This window comes from Hemitrygon akajei, chromosome 20 (genome assembly GCF_048418815.1).
Source record: "Hemitrygon akajei chromosome 20, sHemAka1.3, whole genome shotgun sequence".
In the NCBI taxonomy this organism is placed as follows: Eukaryota; Metazoa; Chordata; class Chondrichthyes; order Myliobatiformes; family Dasyatidae; genus Hemitrygon; species Hemitrygon akajei.
The window spans coordinates 23,712,366-23,727,167 of record NC_133143.1 but is presented as its reverse complement, the minus strand read 5'-3'; the positions used below and the strand labels follow the sequence as shown (position 1 = coordinate 23,727,167).

At 40.0% G+C, this 14,802-nt stretch overlaps 1 protein-coding gene across 1 annotated transcript; it reads right to left on the bottom strand.

The window, feature by feature from the left end:
* Positions 1 to 961: 961 nt before the first annotated feature.
* id4 (inhibitor of DNA binding 4) lies at positions 962 to 7,172 on the bottom strand. The gene is made up of 3 exons (XM_073024014.1): positions 6,624 to 7,172; positions 5,649 to 5,712; positions 962 to 5,363 (listed from the first exon to the last, which is right to left on the bottom strand). The coding sequence occupies exons 1-2, from the start codon at positions 6,969 to 6,971 to the stop codon at positions 5,665 to 5,667; spliced, it is 396 nt and encodes a 131-aa protein (XP_072880115.1). The 5' UTR covers positions 6,972 to 7,172; the 3' UTR covers positions 962 to 5,363; positions 5,649 to 5,664.
* Between the last annotated feature and the right edge of the window lie 7,630 nt (positions 7,173 to 14,802).

The following is a 14,802-nucleotide window of genomic DNA, read 5'->3' as shown; positions in this document are numbered from 1 at the left end:
ACATATAGGCAAATAATCTTGTTGCTTATTAACATTTTAAGGACCTTGTTAAGCAATACCCTTCATAAGACTTCAATTGTATTTATCATAAGTGTTACTTAAAACTTGCCTGGATTGGCGAGCATGCCTTATGAGAACAGGTTGAGTGAACTTGGTGTTTTCTCCTTGGAGCAGCAGAGGATGAGAGGTGACCTGATAGAGGGGTATAAGATGTTGAGAGGCATTGATCGTGTGGATAGTCAAGAGGTTTTATCCCAGGGCTGAAATGGCTAGAATGAGAGGGCACAGTTTTAAGGTGCTTGGAAGTAGGTACAGAGGAGATGTCAGGGGTAAGTTTTTATGCAAAGAGTGGTGAGCGCGTGGAATGGGCTGCCAGCGACGGTGGTAGAAGCGGATACGATAGGGTCTTTTAAGAGACTCTTGGATAGGTACATGGAGCATAGAAAAATAGAGGGTTATGGGTAACCCTAGATAATTTCTGAAGTAAGTACATGTTTAGCACAGCATTGTGGGCCAAAGGGCCTGTATTGTGCTGTAGGTTTTCTATGTTTCTATGCTTCTAAAACTGATGTATATTTAAAACCCTGGATATTTTCTTGCTTAATCTCTTTCTTGTAACCTTATGCTCCATTTCAATCTATTTTCACAGCTATAACATGAAATTTTGAGGGTTTTAGCAAATAATAAGTAGACAAGTACCTTTGTAGGTTTACTCGGAAATTTTGATTTTGTTTACACATAAAACTCTACATTGGCAATATATGTTATAGTATCAGCTGTGCATCCTGCTTTACGAATACATCTTTCAAAAAGTAGATACTCTGCAGACTACCAATCAATCATATTTGTATGTGGATAAATCACAGCCATGCAAGTCAGCGATTTGACTGGGATAAGCAGGGGCACACAGATCCCAGAAGAGTAAAAGGATACACAGTTGGATGACTTTGAAAGAGCAGTATCATTTTCAATATCAATTTTATTGCAAATTATTATGGAAACAGTATATAGCCCAAAAACATTATTTTTCAAAACAACATAACTTTCCTGGCTTTGCCAAACAATGTTAATAACCTAAAAGGCATCCAAACTGAAGGGAAAACAACTGAATAATTGAAACTTTTGTGAGGACATTTTGTACAACATAGCACAGAACACAAATGGTACAAATGATATTATCTTTTAACATTCTTAAAATATAATGTACTTGCACTGTATACCTGTATATTTTAAAAATCATTTCTTTATGAGCTTCTAAACCTGAAGGTGACTTAAGATGTTTCACACATTATGTGGTAATTAGTTACTGCAGTGACTGTAAAGATACAGAGAAATTGAGCAGTAATTTTTTTCTTCAGCACAGTGTAAGTGAAAGGTGAATTTTAAGTGACATGTACAGCTTTTAGGTATGTTGATTGAAGTATCACTACTAGGGTTTGCAAACTCTCTTACTTTTTTCAAATATAGTAGCAAAGGATGTTTTATAAATCAGCCTGAGAAGTTTAACAGAATCAAAATTTAACAATTGAAACCCAAAGATTGTATATTCCATTTAATTGTATTATGGATCCTTCTGTTATTTTGTCTATTGAGGAAATGACCTATTTGACCAGGAAAAAAATGGGACATTATTAGTAGTGAAAGGAGAATATCCTAAGTGAAATAAATTCTCAGAAATATAAAGTGATCCATAGAATGGTATAAATGTGTAATCATTTACAACATAAAGGCAAATAATTTTATTAAGATTCTCATACATGCTGAAGTTAAAAAAGGATTCAATGTCTTCCCTTAGGTTTCCCTATTTAGAATTTCACCAATACACAAAATTGCTTCTGTAAATCAAACAGCTTGAAAATTTGTCTGCCTAATTGTGTATAAAACATCAAACCTAATGTTGCAACTGCTTTTCAAAATAATTATTTTTTGTTAACACTAACACACTGGAGCAGGGCAACACCCTGTCTGCACCGAGCAAACAGTTTCCTAGCTCCACAGAGATTAACTCTGTACTTTAAATGTATACTGACTTTGAAACAAAAAAAATAATTTTATTAAATAAAAATTGGATCTACTTATAATTTCTAGATTAATTTATCTCAAATGTAACAACAGGAAAACAAATCTAATATGATTTGCACACAAATTATTTTAACAAAAACGCATTTTGGTTATTTATTGTTGATGGATCTGTGTTATCAATCCATTTTGTTTTCAGCCACCAGCAGGAGATGGTGAAATGGTCTTTTAACGGTCATATTTTTTCCTGGACGTCACTTGCCTGTAGGGGGCAAAATTGGACGTAAAATTCTTCACCTGCTCAGTTTAACTTCTGGTGTATTACTATCGCAGCCTTCCGGTAGTGTTGGGTTTGGGATATTACCCATTTGGAGGCTCCCAGTGGTGTATTTAAAATTCATAAATTACCAGCCAATCTATAATTGTTTCTCTGTGGGCGTGTGAAAACATTGACTGTCAAATCCATCCAGATGTCTGTACACAGAAAACAAAGCAGCTTCATACATTAGTCAAAAAGCCAATCTTTCGGAAAAAAAACACGGGAGAAAATGCACATAAGACTGCTTAAAGGTTTAAATTTTATAACAATGCTTTGTTGAAATCTAAATATAATTACTTATTTTGTTGCAGAGCCCTAATTTCAAATGTTCTTATTTTAATTTCTAGTCTTGTTTCCTGAGTTTGTTTGGGTGCATTAAATGTATAAAGGACATAATTGTCCATCAGTTAGACTGGTACCTGTGAACATCTGGATGAAAGCTGGAATGGCATGTGGTTTTGTTACACTGGCATTCATGAACACCGAAATCTATCAGCTATTATAAAACAGTGTTCAATAAATTAATGCAACTAACTGTTCTGTTATTCACAGTCTGCGTGAAAATATCATCAACTACATGATCCAGCCGTAACAAGATACATTAATCATATGCAGAAGTGTGTCAAGATCTGATTTTCTCTTAAATCGTCTCTAAATGATATTCTCACTGATTTTAAGAACCTAATCAAACCATTACATTAAATCTAAATGTTTCTTTGTGCCTAGCTTCACACGCTGAACCCAGACATCAGACCAAGTCAGACTACACACCAGATCAGATCGTTTGGAATTAATGAAAACATCCTGTTTAACTCCCATTTTGCAGCACTTCACAGACACAAGACAGAGATAAAAGCTCCATGGCAGTTACTGATAGGCTGGGTCTGTTCTCCCCTGGTCCGCTATTCAGTGAGACAATGCATGCATCCGAATACTGCAGCATCAAGACATAATCCACAGGACAATATATGTACAGTCTTTCATCCTTTCTTCTCCTGTAACCTCAATGCAATTCGAAGATACTTTCACCCCCACCACTCCAAAATTTACAATACCATCACAGGTAATTAACTCAATGGTACATTTCAATTTGTAAATAATCTTAAACAAATCTGCTGCACATCTTCTGAAACACCATATATAACTTTCCTACTGTCCGTTAATGTTGCCTGAATTCATCTGGTTTATAACATATTAAGCATAATACAATTAATACTGCATTTTCGTTTATTCAAAAGTCCCGGCTTCAAATCCCACCGATCCTTCATTAAGCTAAAAGAAAACCATTCAAAATATATTCCTATTGCCCTGTGAACAAAGCCCTCAACTTCTAATCAGGAGTTAATGATTCTAAATACCGCAACACTTCAGATACAATATTCCTCAGTATCAAAACCATTTATCAGTAACTCTTTACACCATTCTCGATGCTTCCGGATTAAGGGATCACCAGGCCATTAAAAACCCCATATTTTTATAAAATAATGAGAATTTCATTCTTGCTGAGATTCTTAACATGTAACATGCAATTCAGTCTTTTTTTTGTGAGAGATTGAAAGCATGTTAAGTATCGGAATTAACTTGAAGGTGAAATACAGTAACTTGCAGAGACAGACTTATATTATTAACTGAACGCCGCTGAAGCAGCGTTTGAAATGATCTCCGGGTCCAGCCTATCGTATCCATAAATTGAGGATTGCAAATGACAGATCAATTTCAGAGATTGGTCAGCATTATTTAGTTAAGTGATTCTTTTAACTCAAATGGCAACTTATTAGTCCATGAATTAACATGGGCAGTATAACTGAAAAAGTCCAAAATGTCAGTGTTCTGATATTGTTCACAGGCTGTGCGGAGTAATTTTTTGATGGGAAAACAAGGGCGACCGTTTCTGAACACAATCGGCTGCTAATTAATTCTTCAACAGATTTATCCTAGACTAGTTTTATTACGAAATAAAACTATGTAATGGTGCACCTTGTAATACTTTCTGAACTATTCTAAATTATAAATTTGTCTTAGATGAACCGTTTCTGAGGAGGCAATGCAAAAAATAGTAATTATTTTTTTAAATACCCTTATTCAGTCCACCAGACTCAGTAATCTGTAAGTTTGCCTACAAAGTAGGGTTGAAATAAGTAAAACCGTTTTAGTTGTAAGTTAAAAACAGCAATCGCATTTCAACGGTTACCAATCATTATCAGACACCTAATTTTTGCCTACTTCTCCTCGTCTTTTTAAATTTCTGAGTCCTTTTTCAACAAATAACTTGCAGGCTGGCTGTATTCTATTCTGGACAAAATTCTCGTCCGTGCATCAGATGTAATGAAGGAGGCGGGGAAGAGGAACGAAGGAAACTCTGTAAAACTGTACAAAAATTCTTTTTTTAATAAAAAATATTTTATAATTACAGTTATCTATTAAAGGATATACATTTCCACGTACACTGAATAAAGAACATCTTGTCTATGTACAGCAGGTAAGATTTGCCACAACCCCACTTTGTACTTCTATACATAGTTTTTAGGTTTTATTTTAAACAGGGAATCGACACTCCCCCTGGCCCGAGCCAGTCGTCTATTTGAAACAGATGACAGAACATCTGGAAGAGTCTGCCAGAGCGTCGGGAATCAGTTCTTTTTAGTCGGTGAAAATTTCTACTCTCCTAAAGGGATTTCAGGGACCTCTTAATGCTCACGATGAGGCGTCGACCAGCCTGGGAAGTCACTCCGTTTACAGCCCACCCTCAACTTCTCCCCTCCCTCCCGCCCTCCCCACAGGCTTTCAAAGATCATAGTTCTGGGTTTATTTTTTTAAAGTCAGTGGTTAAAACGCTATGAGCAGCATAGAGATGAGACGTGATTTGGCAAAAAAACCCCTTCTCAGAATGAAATCCGTTGGACAGGTTTCTGGCGTTGAACGCTGGGATTAGTTTGTCTTCTTTTCTCCCTCTCTCTCTCTCTCCCTCTCCTCCTCCTCCTCTCCGGTTGTGTATGTATGTGTGTGAGTGATTCGTCGGGCACACCTGTAAAAGAAAATGAATTAGGGGGGATGTGTGAAACACAGCTCAGACTGGCTGGCGCCATCAACGCAACACACGGAATGCATGATCAGTAGCCCAAAACAAGCCAGGGTCAACAGCAGCTCCAACTCCACCAACACTAACTTCAAACACGGGCAGCTGCACACTACTCGCTCAGTTTCTGGTTGAAAAATTACACCGCGGTAAAGTTTACTTTTAACACTGGACATTCACCCCCGCGTTTAAACTAAAAGCGAATGTTAAACGAAGAGCTGCAGAAAAACTCACCTCACACAGCATCCCATCAGCGGCACAAAATACTGTCCTCTTGTCTCCTGACTTTAGACCCACTCTGTAACACACAAAGGGGGGGGGGGGGGAGAAAGGACTTGGGTAAACCTCGCACTAACAAGAAGACGGGGTTTGAACAACACTTCGGTGTTGGTTAAAAGAAAGCTACGTTTACCGTTTTGTTCTCATCAGATGTTATTTTGTGACATTTACACCCACCGTGCACCGTCACCTCGGGATCACTGCCGCTTTATCTGCACGGTGCGGGGGAATGAAACCAGAGGTGGGATTTAAAATCACCCGAAAATAAAAGGTATCACCCCCACGCAAGCGGGATGTTTTCATCCTCCCTCGCCATACTTTTGACAAAGAACAAAACGCATCGGTTGTCGTTCTTACCGCATTGATCGAAATTACATTTAGCACAGGGAGAAAAAGGAAACTGCCTTGTGACATCCCCACAATAAACGGAAATGTGTTCCAATGTACAATGAGCTCAAAGTGTTCACTTCTACAAATGTTCAGAATGAAACTACGCTGTTTAAATCGCGATTTCATATTCTGTAGGGTTCTGTGCGGGAGTGACAATTATATTGAATGTACAGAATTCATCCAACAATCACTGCAATTACCGTTTCACCAGGAATATGCCATCAATATATATGTGTCACATGTTTATAACCCTGCATGAGTTGCCAGTGGTGATGTAGAGAATAGACAATGGGACACGATAAGCGTAAATTCCTCTCCTATACAATGAGGATAAAACAAAATACGGAGGGAAATATTAACACCAACGGTACTTGACATATTAGAAAAAAATCTTATTAATGCACTTAATAAAACTGCTTTAAAACTGTCTAAAAATGCAAGTGTGGTGATGTTGCGAGGTATAGGGGTAGAGGTTTCTTTTGAAGGAATGCAGTGCACGGGCGAAGTTTAGTGACAGCGCCGGCTTCCCTTTCATTTTACCTGCTCGGTGTTGAGGGCTGTCAGAGGAGTCCTGGGCGCCGAGGGGCAGCTCGCCGCCGGCTGCGTTCTCACCAGAGCCGGGTGCGTCTCCAGAGCCAGCTGCAGGTCCAGGATGTAATCGATTACATGCTGCAGGATTTCCACTTTGCTCACCTTCTTGTTTGGAGGGATGGTGGGGACCAACTGCTTGAGCTTGGAGTAGCAATCCTTCATGTCGTACTGCAGGTCCAGGGATTCCTCTTCCATTTTGCAGCGGGCGATACTGAGACTGTGCTCTGACAAGCAATGTAATGCCATCTCACCGCAGCCTGCCTTCTTCAGGGAAGGAACATCACTCACTGCTTTCATTGCACCTCTAAATGATATTCCCTATTTTACTGCAAATAAAAAATGCAGACAATTCTGCAAGTATGTTGCTTATAGCTGCAATAATTAAAATTGATTAATGCCTCGAAGAGTCAGGAATATAAAGCCTTGTGCTCTATTTTTTTTTTGAATATATATCTTCAGGATTCCACCACTTGTCTCTAGAAGTGCAAAATAGCCCGAACTGTGCGGATCGCCACGATTTATAACAGCAAAAGCAGGGGCCCGACCAAAGATGATTGGCAAGATTTTCAGCCAATAAGCGTTCGGCGATGGTAGCCAACCAAGCACAATGAGCCAATGGAAATTCAGTTTCACGAGCCAGCTCCCAATGCCTGCGGTTGGTCCAAGTGGGCGGGGCTGGGAAGTGCAAGTGGCAGGCAGCGAGGATGTGGGAATTGAAGCTGCAGAGGTGGTGCGGGTGCGGGAGAGAGCGCAGGAATTCTTTACAAGGTCTGCTAATTGATCGCATTGCATTTCAGATAACGGCAGTCTTTTGTATAGCGTTCACTGCGCGGTGTCACAAGGACATATTGTACTGAAAGCCAAAGCGATTGTACTTTCTGTACCTGAGGGGCGTTGACTGCTGCACACCTCCATGGGAACACTGCCTCGTGTCCACACTCCACGACCAGTAAATCTAAAACTAAATTAATAAAATTAAATTAATAAAATATTCCACCCAGAAACGAAATTCTATTGTTTGATGCATTTCTCAAAAATATGTGGGTGTAGAATATGCATTTTACGATTAGTCATAAGGATTTCTTTCCATTTATGTTTGATTAATTTCCTCTCATCTAATGCATATTTCCAAGCATCGCCTCGGAAGACGTTCTCAGATCGAAAGTCAAGGGCTTGTATTTTGTATTTGTGCCCCACTATTTCTTCTGTGCAAAACAACAGGTATTCATTTGGAGTTTTAGATTAACTTCATCATTCTTGTATTACTGCAGACACTGTACACATGGATTACACAAAGTTGCTTCACATTTGCCGTGATATTGTGGCTGTAAATATTTTTCTCTCGTGTTCCTTACACCGTACAGACATTTAAACGGGAGGTAGCGATTTTTCCTGCTCACGTGTTAATTAAACTAATTGCATTTAACCTGTGCTCATTATAAATACCTCACAAACCTCTCATTGCAGTGTTACTTAAACATATTTTCAGAGTGAATGCTGTGCTAAGATGTTGAAAACACTAATCTGGAAACGACCAATTTTAATCAAATCTATGCATTATTTATTATAATGATTATGGTGCAGGCTATCCACTTGGAGAACTTCTCTCCTTCACAGGCAATCCCTCAAAATTGAGGATGCCTTCTGACTACTCCAGCTCTGTGAAGCGGAAGATGCATGCACGTAATTTTTTTGTGTGATGTGGGATGGCTATTTCACACCAGTCACCACAAACTGCCGTCTTGGGTTGAAAGGAAAGAAATTCTGAGATGATTGGAGACATAGATCATACAGAAACCTAGAATATATGTCGCTCTCACACAATCCCAAATTCTCTTTCCATATCCTCTTCTTGACACCCCTCCCCTTGCTTTCCTTTTAACCCCCTCCTTCCTTCAGACTCACCTCTCCACTGCCTTCTTCATTTCCTTCACTCCCTCAACACTCTCCCCATCACTCACCCCTCCTTCTCAGCATCTTTCCCTTCAATTACCCACCCTGTGGACTCCATTTACAGCATCCCCATTGTCATTTGAATAACGAACAATTGAACCAGCCCCATTTGAGTAACAAATAATCTGATGGAGGAAGTCAGTGGGTCATGCAACATGCAGCGTTTCAACCTGAAACATCAACATTTCCTTTCCTCCCACATATGCTGCTCAACCTACTGAGTTCCTCTGGCAAATTGTTAATTGCCCTAGATTCCATCATCTATAGCCTCTTGATTTTCCCTTATTTGAATAACAATGACTCTGCCATGCAAATTGGTTGTTTCTGTCATCTGGAGAGTATATTTCAACTCAAATGGGTTAAAACATGGTCTTGCATTTGTCCTGTGAATGAGAATGACTGAGAGTTTATTTCTCCTCAGGCTTGGGTATATATTGACATGTTGCTGCAGTATGTATGTTGGTTTCCATGTGATGGATGTGGAAACCATAGTTAACCATAAACACTGGCACAAAATGGCCATAATCTAGGCAGCAGTGAGACTTTAGAATAATGAACAATACAATCTGATTTCAGTTTTAGGTTAAACAGTAAATCACAGAAACAAAACTGGAGCAGTTGTTTAGATTAATTTAGGCGTGATAGTGCAGTGGTTAGCACAGTGCTTTACGGTACCAGCGACCCAAGTTCTATTCCCGCCGCTGTCTGTAAGGAGTTTGTACGTTCTCTCCGTGACCACGTGAATTTCCTCCGGGTGCTCCGGTTTCCTCCCACAGTCCAAAGCTGTACTGGTTGGTAGGTTAACTGATTATTGTAAAGTGTCCCATGATTAGGCATGGATTAAATTGGGGGATTGTTGGGCAGTAAGGCTCAAAGGGCCAGAAAGGCCTTCTCCGCGCTGTATCTCAATAAAATTAGAAAATGGCGGCGCGACGGCAGCTCCGGGAATGAATATCTGTTATCTGTAAGTAGGGGCCATGCACAATCCTGATTTGATGGGGACGGACGTGAGAAGCACGGAGGAACATCTGGTGAAACTTCTGACATGCCTGTTTCGCTACCGCTGCTACTGTGCGATCGAGAAATCTCCAGAGAGGAAGGCCCCGAATCCTTGGCTTTGCCTGTTGCTTGGCGGCCAGGACCGGGGTCGAAGCGCTCGGCAGAGATGGTGCTCAGTGTCGGAGGGCTGGTCGGAGGCTCGAAGTTTTTTGGATGGACCCAGAGTTGGCTGTGGTCGGATGCTTCCAGAGGCTGCATCAGGAAGCTTTGCGGCGCTGGAGGTTCATGGCAGGAAGAGTTTTTCTTCCTTCTATCGTCTATGTGAGATGATGGGTTATCGAGGACTTTGAGACTTTCTTTTACAGTGTCCGTGGTCTGCCCTTATCAAATTACAGCATTGCTTTGCACTGTTGTAACTATATGTTATAATTATGTGGTTTTTGTAAGTTAGTCTTGGTCTGTCTTGTGTTTCTGTGATGTCATAGTGGAGGAAAATTGTATCATTTCCTAATGCATGCATTACTAAATGACAAACGAGGACTGAGTGTCCTCACAATCTTAAAAAAAAGGAATCACTCAAGATGTCAGCTGGTCAAGACTAAAGACAGAAAAAAGACAAATTGGGGGGGAGAGAGAGAGGGGGAGAGAGGGTGGGAGAGAAGGGGGGGGGGGAGAGAGAGAGAGAAGGGAGAGAGAGGGAGAGAGACTTCCAGTTCAAACAAAATATCATCAAGCTAGAACTTTAATTCTGCTTCTCTCTCCACAACTCTGCATCCCATAACTTTCATCCACAATAAATAAGTAGAAATAGTGAAGGATAGGTAGTCTGAATACTAACAATTATTCTATTTACATTATAAATTCAATTGTAAGTAATTACCTTCATTTTACTGAAATATCCTACAGTCATTATTTCTTAGAATTATTTCATTAGTGGTCTATAAATAACTCCTCTTACCAATTCTGATCTAAATTTAAGAAATTGGCACAATTCTGTCTCTCAGCTACCATGTAATCTTAACAAAGTCCTTGCACCGACCTTAGCCATTAGCTTTATACTGCTACATCATATGCTTAAATGAACAATTCATGTTTTATTAATACCATCAGTGTGGATTCTTTGGGATTAATTGGTCACCTGAATTGGATCCCTTTTCTAACACTTTTTCTTGCTGCAAAAGACAGCTCATTGTGCAGTTCTGTGCTGCCTATTAACTGCATCTTAATGAGAATAGTAAATGAGATGTAGAATGCCCTCAGAGCAAATAACCTACCCTCTGCTACTGTGCTATATCAAAAATAGTGCAGGTTTTCCGCTGTATAATCCTCATTGTTATAACTGGGAATACATCAAGCTCAGCTGTAAACCATTAAACAGAACGTACACATTTTAAGTTGTAAATCTCTACAAAAACAAAATCAGTCAGCAGGAGATTTGCATTAAATAGTTTTTAAAAGAAAAATAAGAGTTATTAAAAATTCTTATAGACTATTTTTCAGCCACCTTTTAATTGTGCCATTGAAATCTGTAACATGAATTATGTAAGCTTTTATTTGGTTATCTGTTTGACTGAAATGATATGGATGTAAAGAAACTAACAAAATACCACTTAGACTGAATCCATTGTCTTTGGTTTCCATCACAAACAGCATTATGTAGCTACTAACTCCATCCACTTTGCTGGCATTTCTCAGAAACTGAACCAATCTATTCATAAATGCACTATGATATTTGACCCCAGGATAGGTTTGACAACACACCCATACTTATTGGTAAGAATGTATTTTCTTACATCTACATAAAATTGCTGATTCTAGTCTTGGCTCAGCTCACTTACAGGTAAAGTACTCAATCATGTTACTCTTACGCCCAGACTTAATGTTTTCATATATATCTACTGGTGCCCCTTGTTCTGTCCTTGAATCTATCTAAATTTTTGCTGTCCATGTCCAAATTCCAGTCAGCCCTTGAAATGAATGTTCTTGCTATCCTACATTGACTCCTGGACAAGCAAAGCTTTGAACTTAATTTGATTCTTGTGATGAATAGACAATAGACAATAGGTGCAGAAGTAGACCATTCAGCCCTTTGAGCCTGCACCGCTATTTTGAGATCATGGCTGATCATCTACTATCAATACCCATTTCCTGCCTTGTCCCCATATCCCTTGATTCCCCTATCCATAAGATACCTATCTAGCTCCTTCTTGAAAGCATCCAGAGAACTGGCCTCCACTGCCTTCCGAGGCAGTGCATTCCAAACCCCCACAACTCTCTGGGAGAGGAAGTTTTTCCTTAACTCTGTCCTAAATGACCTACCCCTTATTCTCAAACCATGCCCTCTGGTACTGGACTCTCCCAGCATCTGGAACATATTTCCTGCCTCTATCTTGTCCAATCCCTTAATAATCTTATATGTTGCAATCAGATCCCCTCTCAATCTCCTTAATTCCAGCGTGTACAAGCCCAGTCTCTCTAACCTCTCTGCGTAAGACAGTCCAGACATCCCAGGAATTAACCTCGTGAATCTACGCTGCACTTCCTCTACAGCCAGGATGTCCTTCCTTAACCCTGGAGACCAAAACTGTACACAATACTCCAGGTGTGGTCTCACCAGGGCCCTGTACAAATGCAAGAGGATTTCCTTGCTCTTGTACTCAATTCCCTTTGTAATAAAGGCCAACATTCCATTAGCCTTCTTTACTGCCTGCTGCACTTGCTCATTCACCTTCAGTGACTGATGAACAAGGACTCCTAGATCTCTTTGTATTTCTCCCTTACCTAACCTAATAGGTCGTCTTAATGAGGAGAGATTGATTAAGATTTGACTGTACACCTTTTTGGGATCTGTGTGTATGCCTCACACCCATATCTTGTAACCTGTTATCCCCACCCAAATCCCAAAGTACATGGTAACATTATTTCAGCCTTAAAGCTATCATTACAAATTAGTTTCAAAACTATTTGGATTTATTTTGATAAAAAGGGACGTGATCTTTTTAAAATGTAAATAATATGAAGCATGAGATCATTCGCTTTGGATGTGCAAAATGAAGATTTAAGTATTTTCTTTTTATTGGAATATTTTCTTTCAGACTGGTGCTGATCAAGTAGCTGGAGTATTCACCAATATCTTTAACCTCTTGTTTCAGTGGTGTGAAGCGGGTACCTGCTTCAAGCAGGCTTCAACTGGTGCCCAAGAAGAATGTGATAATCTGCCTCAATGACTATTGTCCAGTGACACTTACAGTACATCCACTGTGATGAAGTGCTTTGAGAGGCTGGTGATGAAACATATCAACTCCTGCCTGAGAAATGACTTGGACCTGCTCCAATTTCCCTACTGTCACAACAGGTCCACAGCAGATGCCATTTCATTTGCTCTTCACTCAGCCCTGGAATATCCGGACAGCAAAGATCCATACACGAGGATACTCTCCATTGACCACAGCTCGGCATTCAATACTATCATCCCCTCAGAACTAATCAATAAGCCTCAAAACCTCCTTGTGCAATTGGATCCTCGATTTCCTCACTTGCAGATCCCTGTCAGATCAAGGCTGTGTGCTTAGCTCCCCCCTGTACTGGCTTTATATTTATGTCTGTGAGGCTAAGCACAGCTCCAATGCCATATTTAAGTTTTCTGACGACATCACTGCCGTTAGCTGAATCAAAGGTGGTGATGAATCAGCACATAGAAGTGAGACTGAAAATCTAGCTGAGAGGTGCCACAACAACAACCTCTCACTCAATGTCAGCAAGACCAGGGAGCAGAATATTGACTGCAGGAGGGGGAAACCTTAGGTTCATGAGCCAGTCCTCATCTGGGAATCAGAGGTGGAGAGGGTCAGCAAATTTAAATCCTTTGGTGTTATAATTTCAGAGGCGTGTAAGTGCCATTACAGGGCAACCCAGTAGCACAACGCTTCACAATACAGGTTCCCGCTGCTGCCTGTAAGGAGTTTGTATGTTCTCCCTGTGACCATGTAAGTTTCCTCCGGACGCACCAGTTTCCTCCCATAGTCCAAAGCCATACTGGTTGCTAGGTTAATTGATCATTGTAAATTATCCAGTGATTAGGCTCAGATTAAATCGGGGATTGTTGGGTGGTGTGGCTGGAAGGGCCTATTCCGCACTGAATCCCAATAAATACATAAAAATAAGAAGAAAGCGTGACAGCACCTCTACTTTCTTAGAAGTTTACGAATTTGTTGTGGAGAGTATTCTGACTGTTGGCATCACAGCCTGGTATGGAAACATCAATGCCTTGAAGTCTACAAAAAGTAGTGGATACAGCCCAGTACATCATGGGTAAAGCCCTCCCCACCATTGAGAATAACACTGTCATAGGGAAGCAGCATCCATCATCAAAGACCCCAAACATTCAGGCTCTCTTCTCATTGCTGCCATCAGGAAGAAGGTACAGGAGCTTCAGGACTCATGCCAGCATGCTCAAGAGCAGTTATTAAATCCTTCATCCATCAGGTTCTTGAGCCAGCGGAGATAACTTCACGCAACTTCACTCACCCCGTCAACAAACTATTCCCACAACCTATGGACTCACTTTGAAGGACTCTTCATGTTATGTTCTTGATACTTATTGCTTATTTATTTATTATTATTATTTCTTTTTGAGCATATTTGCACAGATTGTTGTCTTTTGCCCATAGGCTGTGTGGCCATCCTGCTCGGCACAGACTTTCATTGATTCTATTGTGTTTCTTGGATTTACTGTGAATACCCACAAGAAAATGAATTTCAGGGTAACATATATATATACTTCAGTAATAAATTTACTTTAAACTTTTAATGATTTTAGGGTAGCAAAGAGATTTATGTATCCAAATGAATGAATGTAATACAAGTTTGTGCAGCTGCACAAGGCAGTCGAACAACTAATGGAATGTTAGCACTTCTCAAGATGATTGAAACTCAGAATTGAAGAAATGATCGTGAAATTGTCAGACCCCCATCTAGAAGCTGGTATGATGCTTATACAGTACACAGATGCCAGAAACGTGTACTGTAAAATCTTAATGTTTGTTAGGTAAGAAGCAAAATTTTGATGCTGGTGATATCTGAATTCTTCTTTTGCCAGTTACGTGGCTGGTGTTTACGGCAGCAATGTAAGTTCTTCATCTCTGGCGGCGTTCACAGTATCCGTCAGCGTATCAGT

Excerpts from the sequence above, each read along its gene's own strand:
- id4 (XM_073024014.1), bottom strand. The coding sequence starts at position 6,971 with ATGAAAGCAGTGAGTGATGTTCCTTCCCTGAAGAAGGCAGGCTGCGGT. Across the intron at positions 5,713-6,623 it reads CAGCCCTCAACACCGAGCAG|AGTGGGTCTAAAGTCAGGAG; the intron begins GTAAAATGAAAG and ends TGTGTGTTACAG.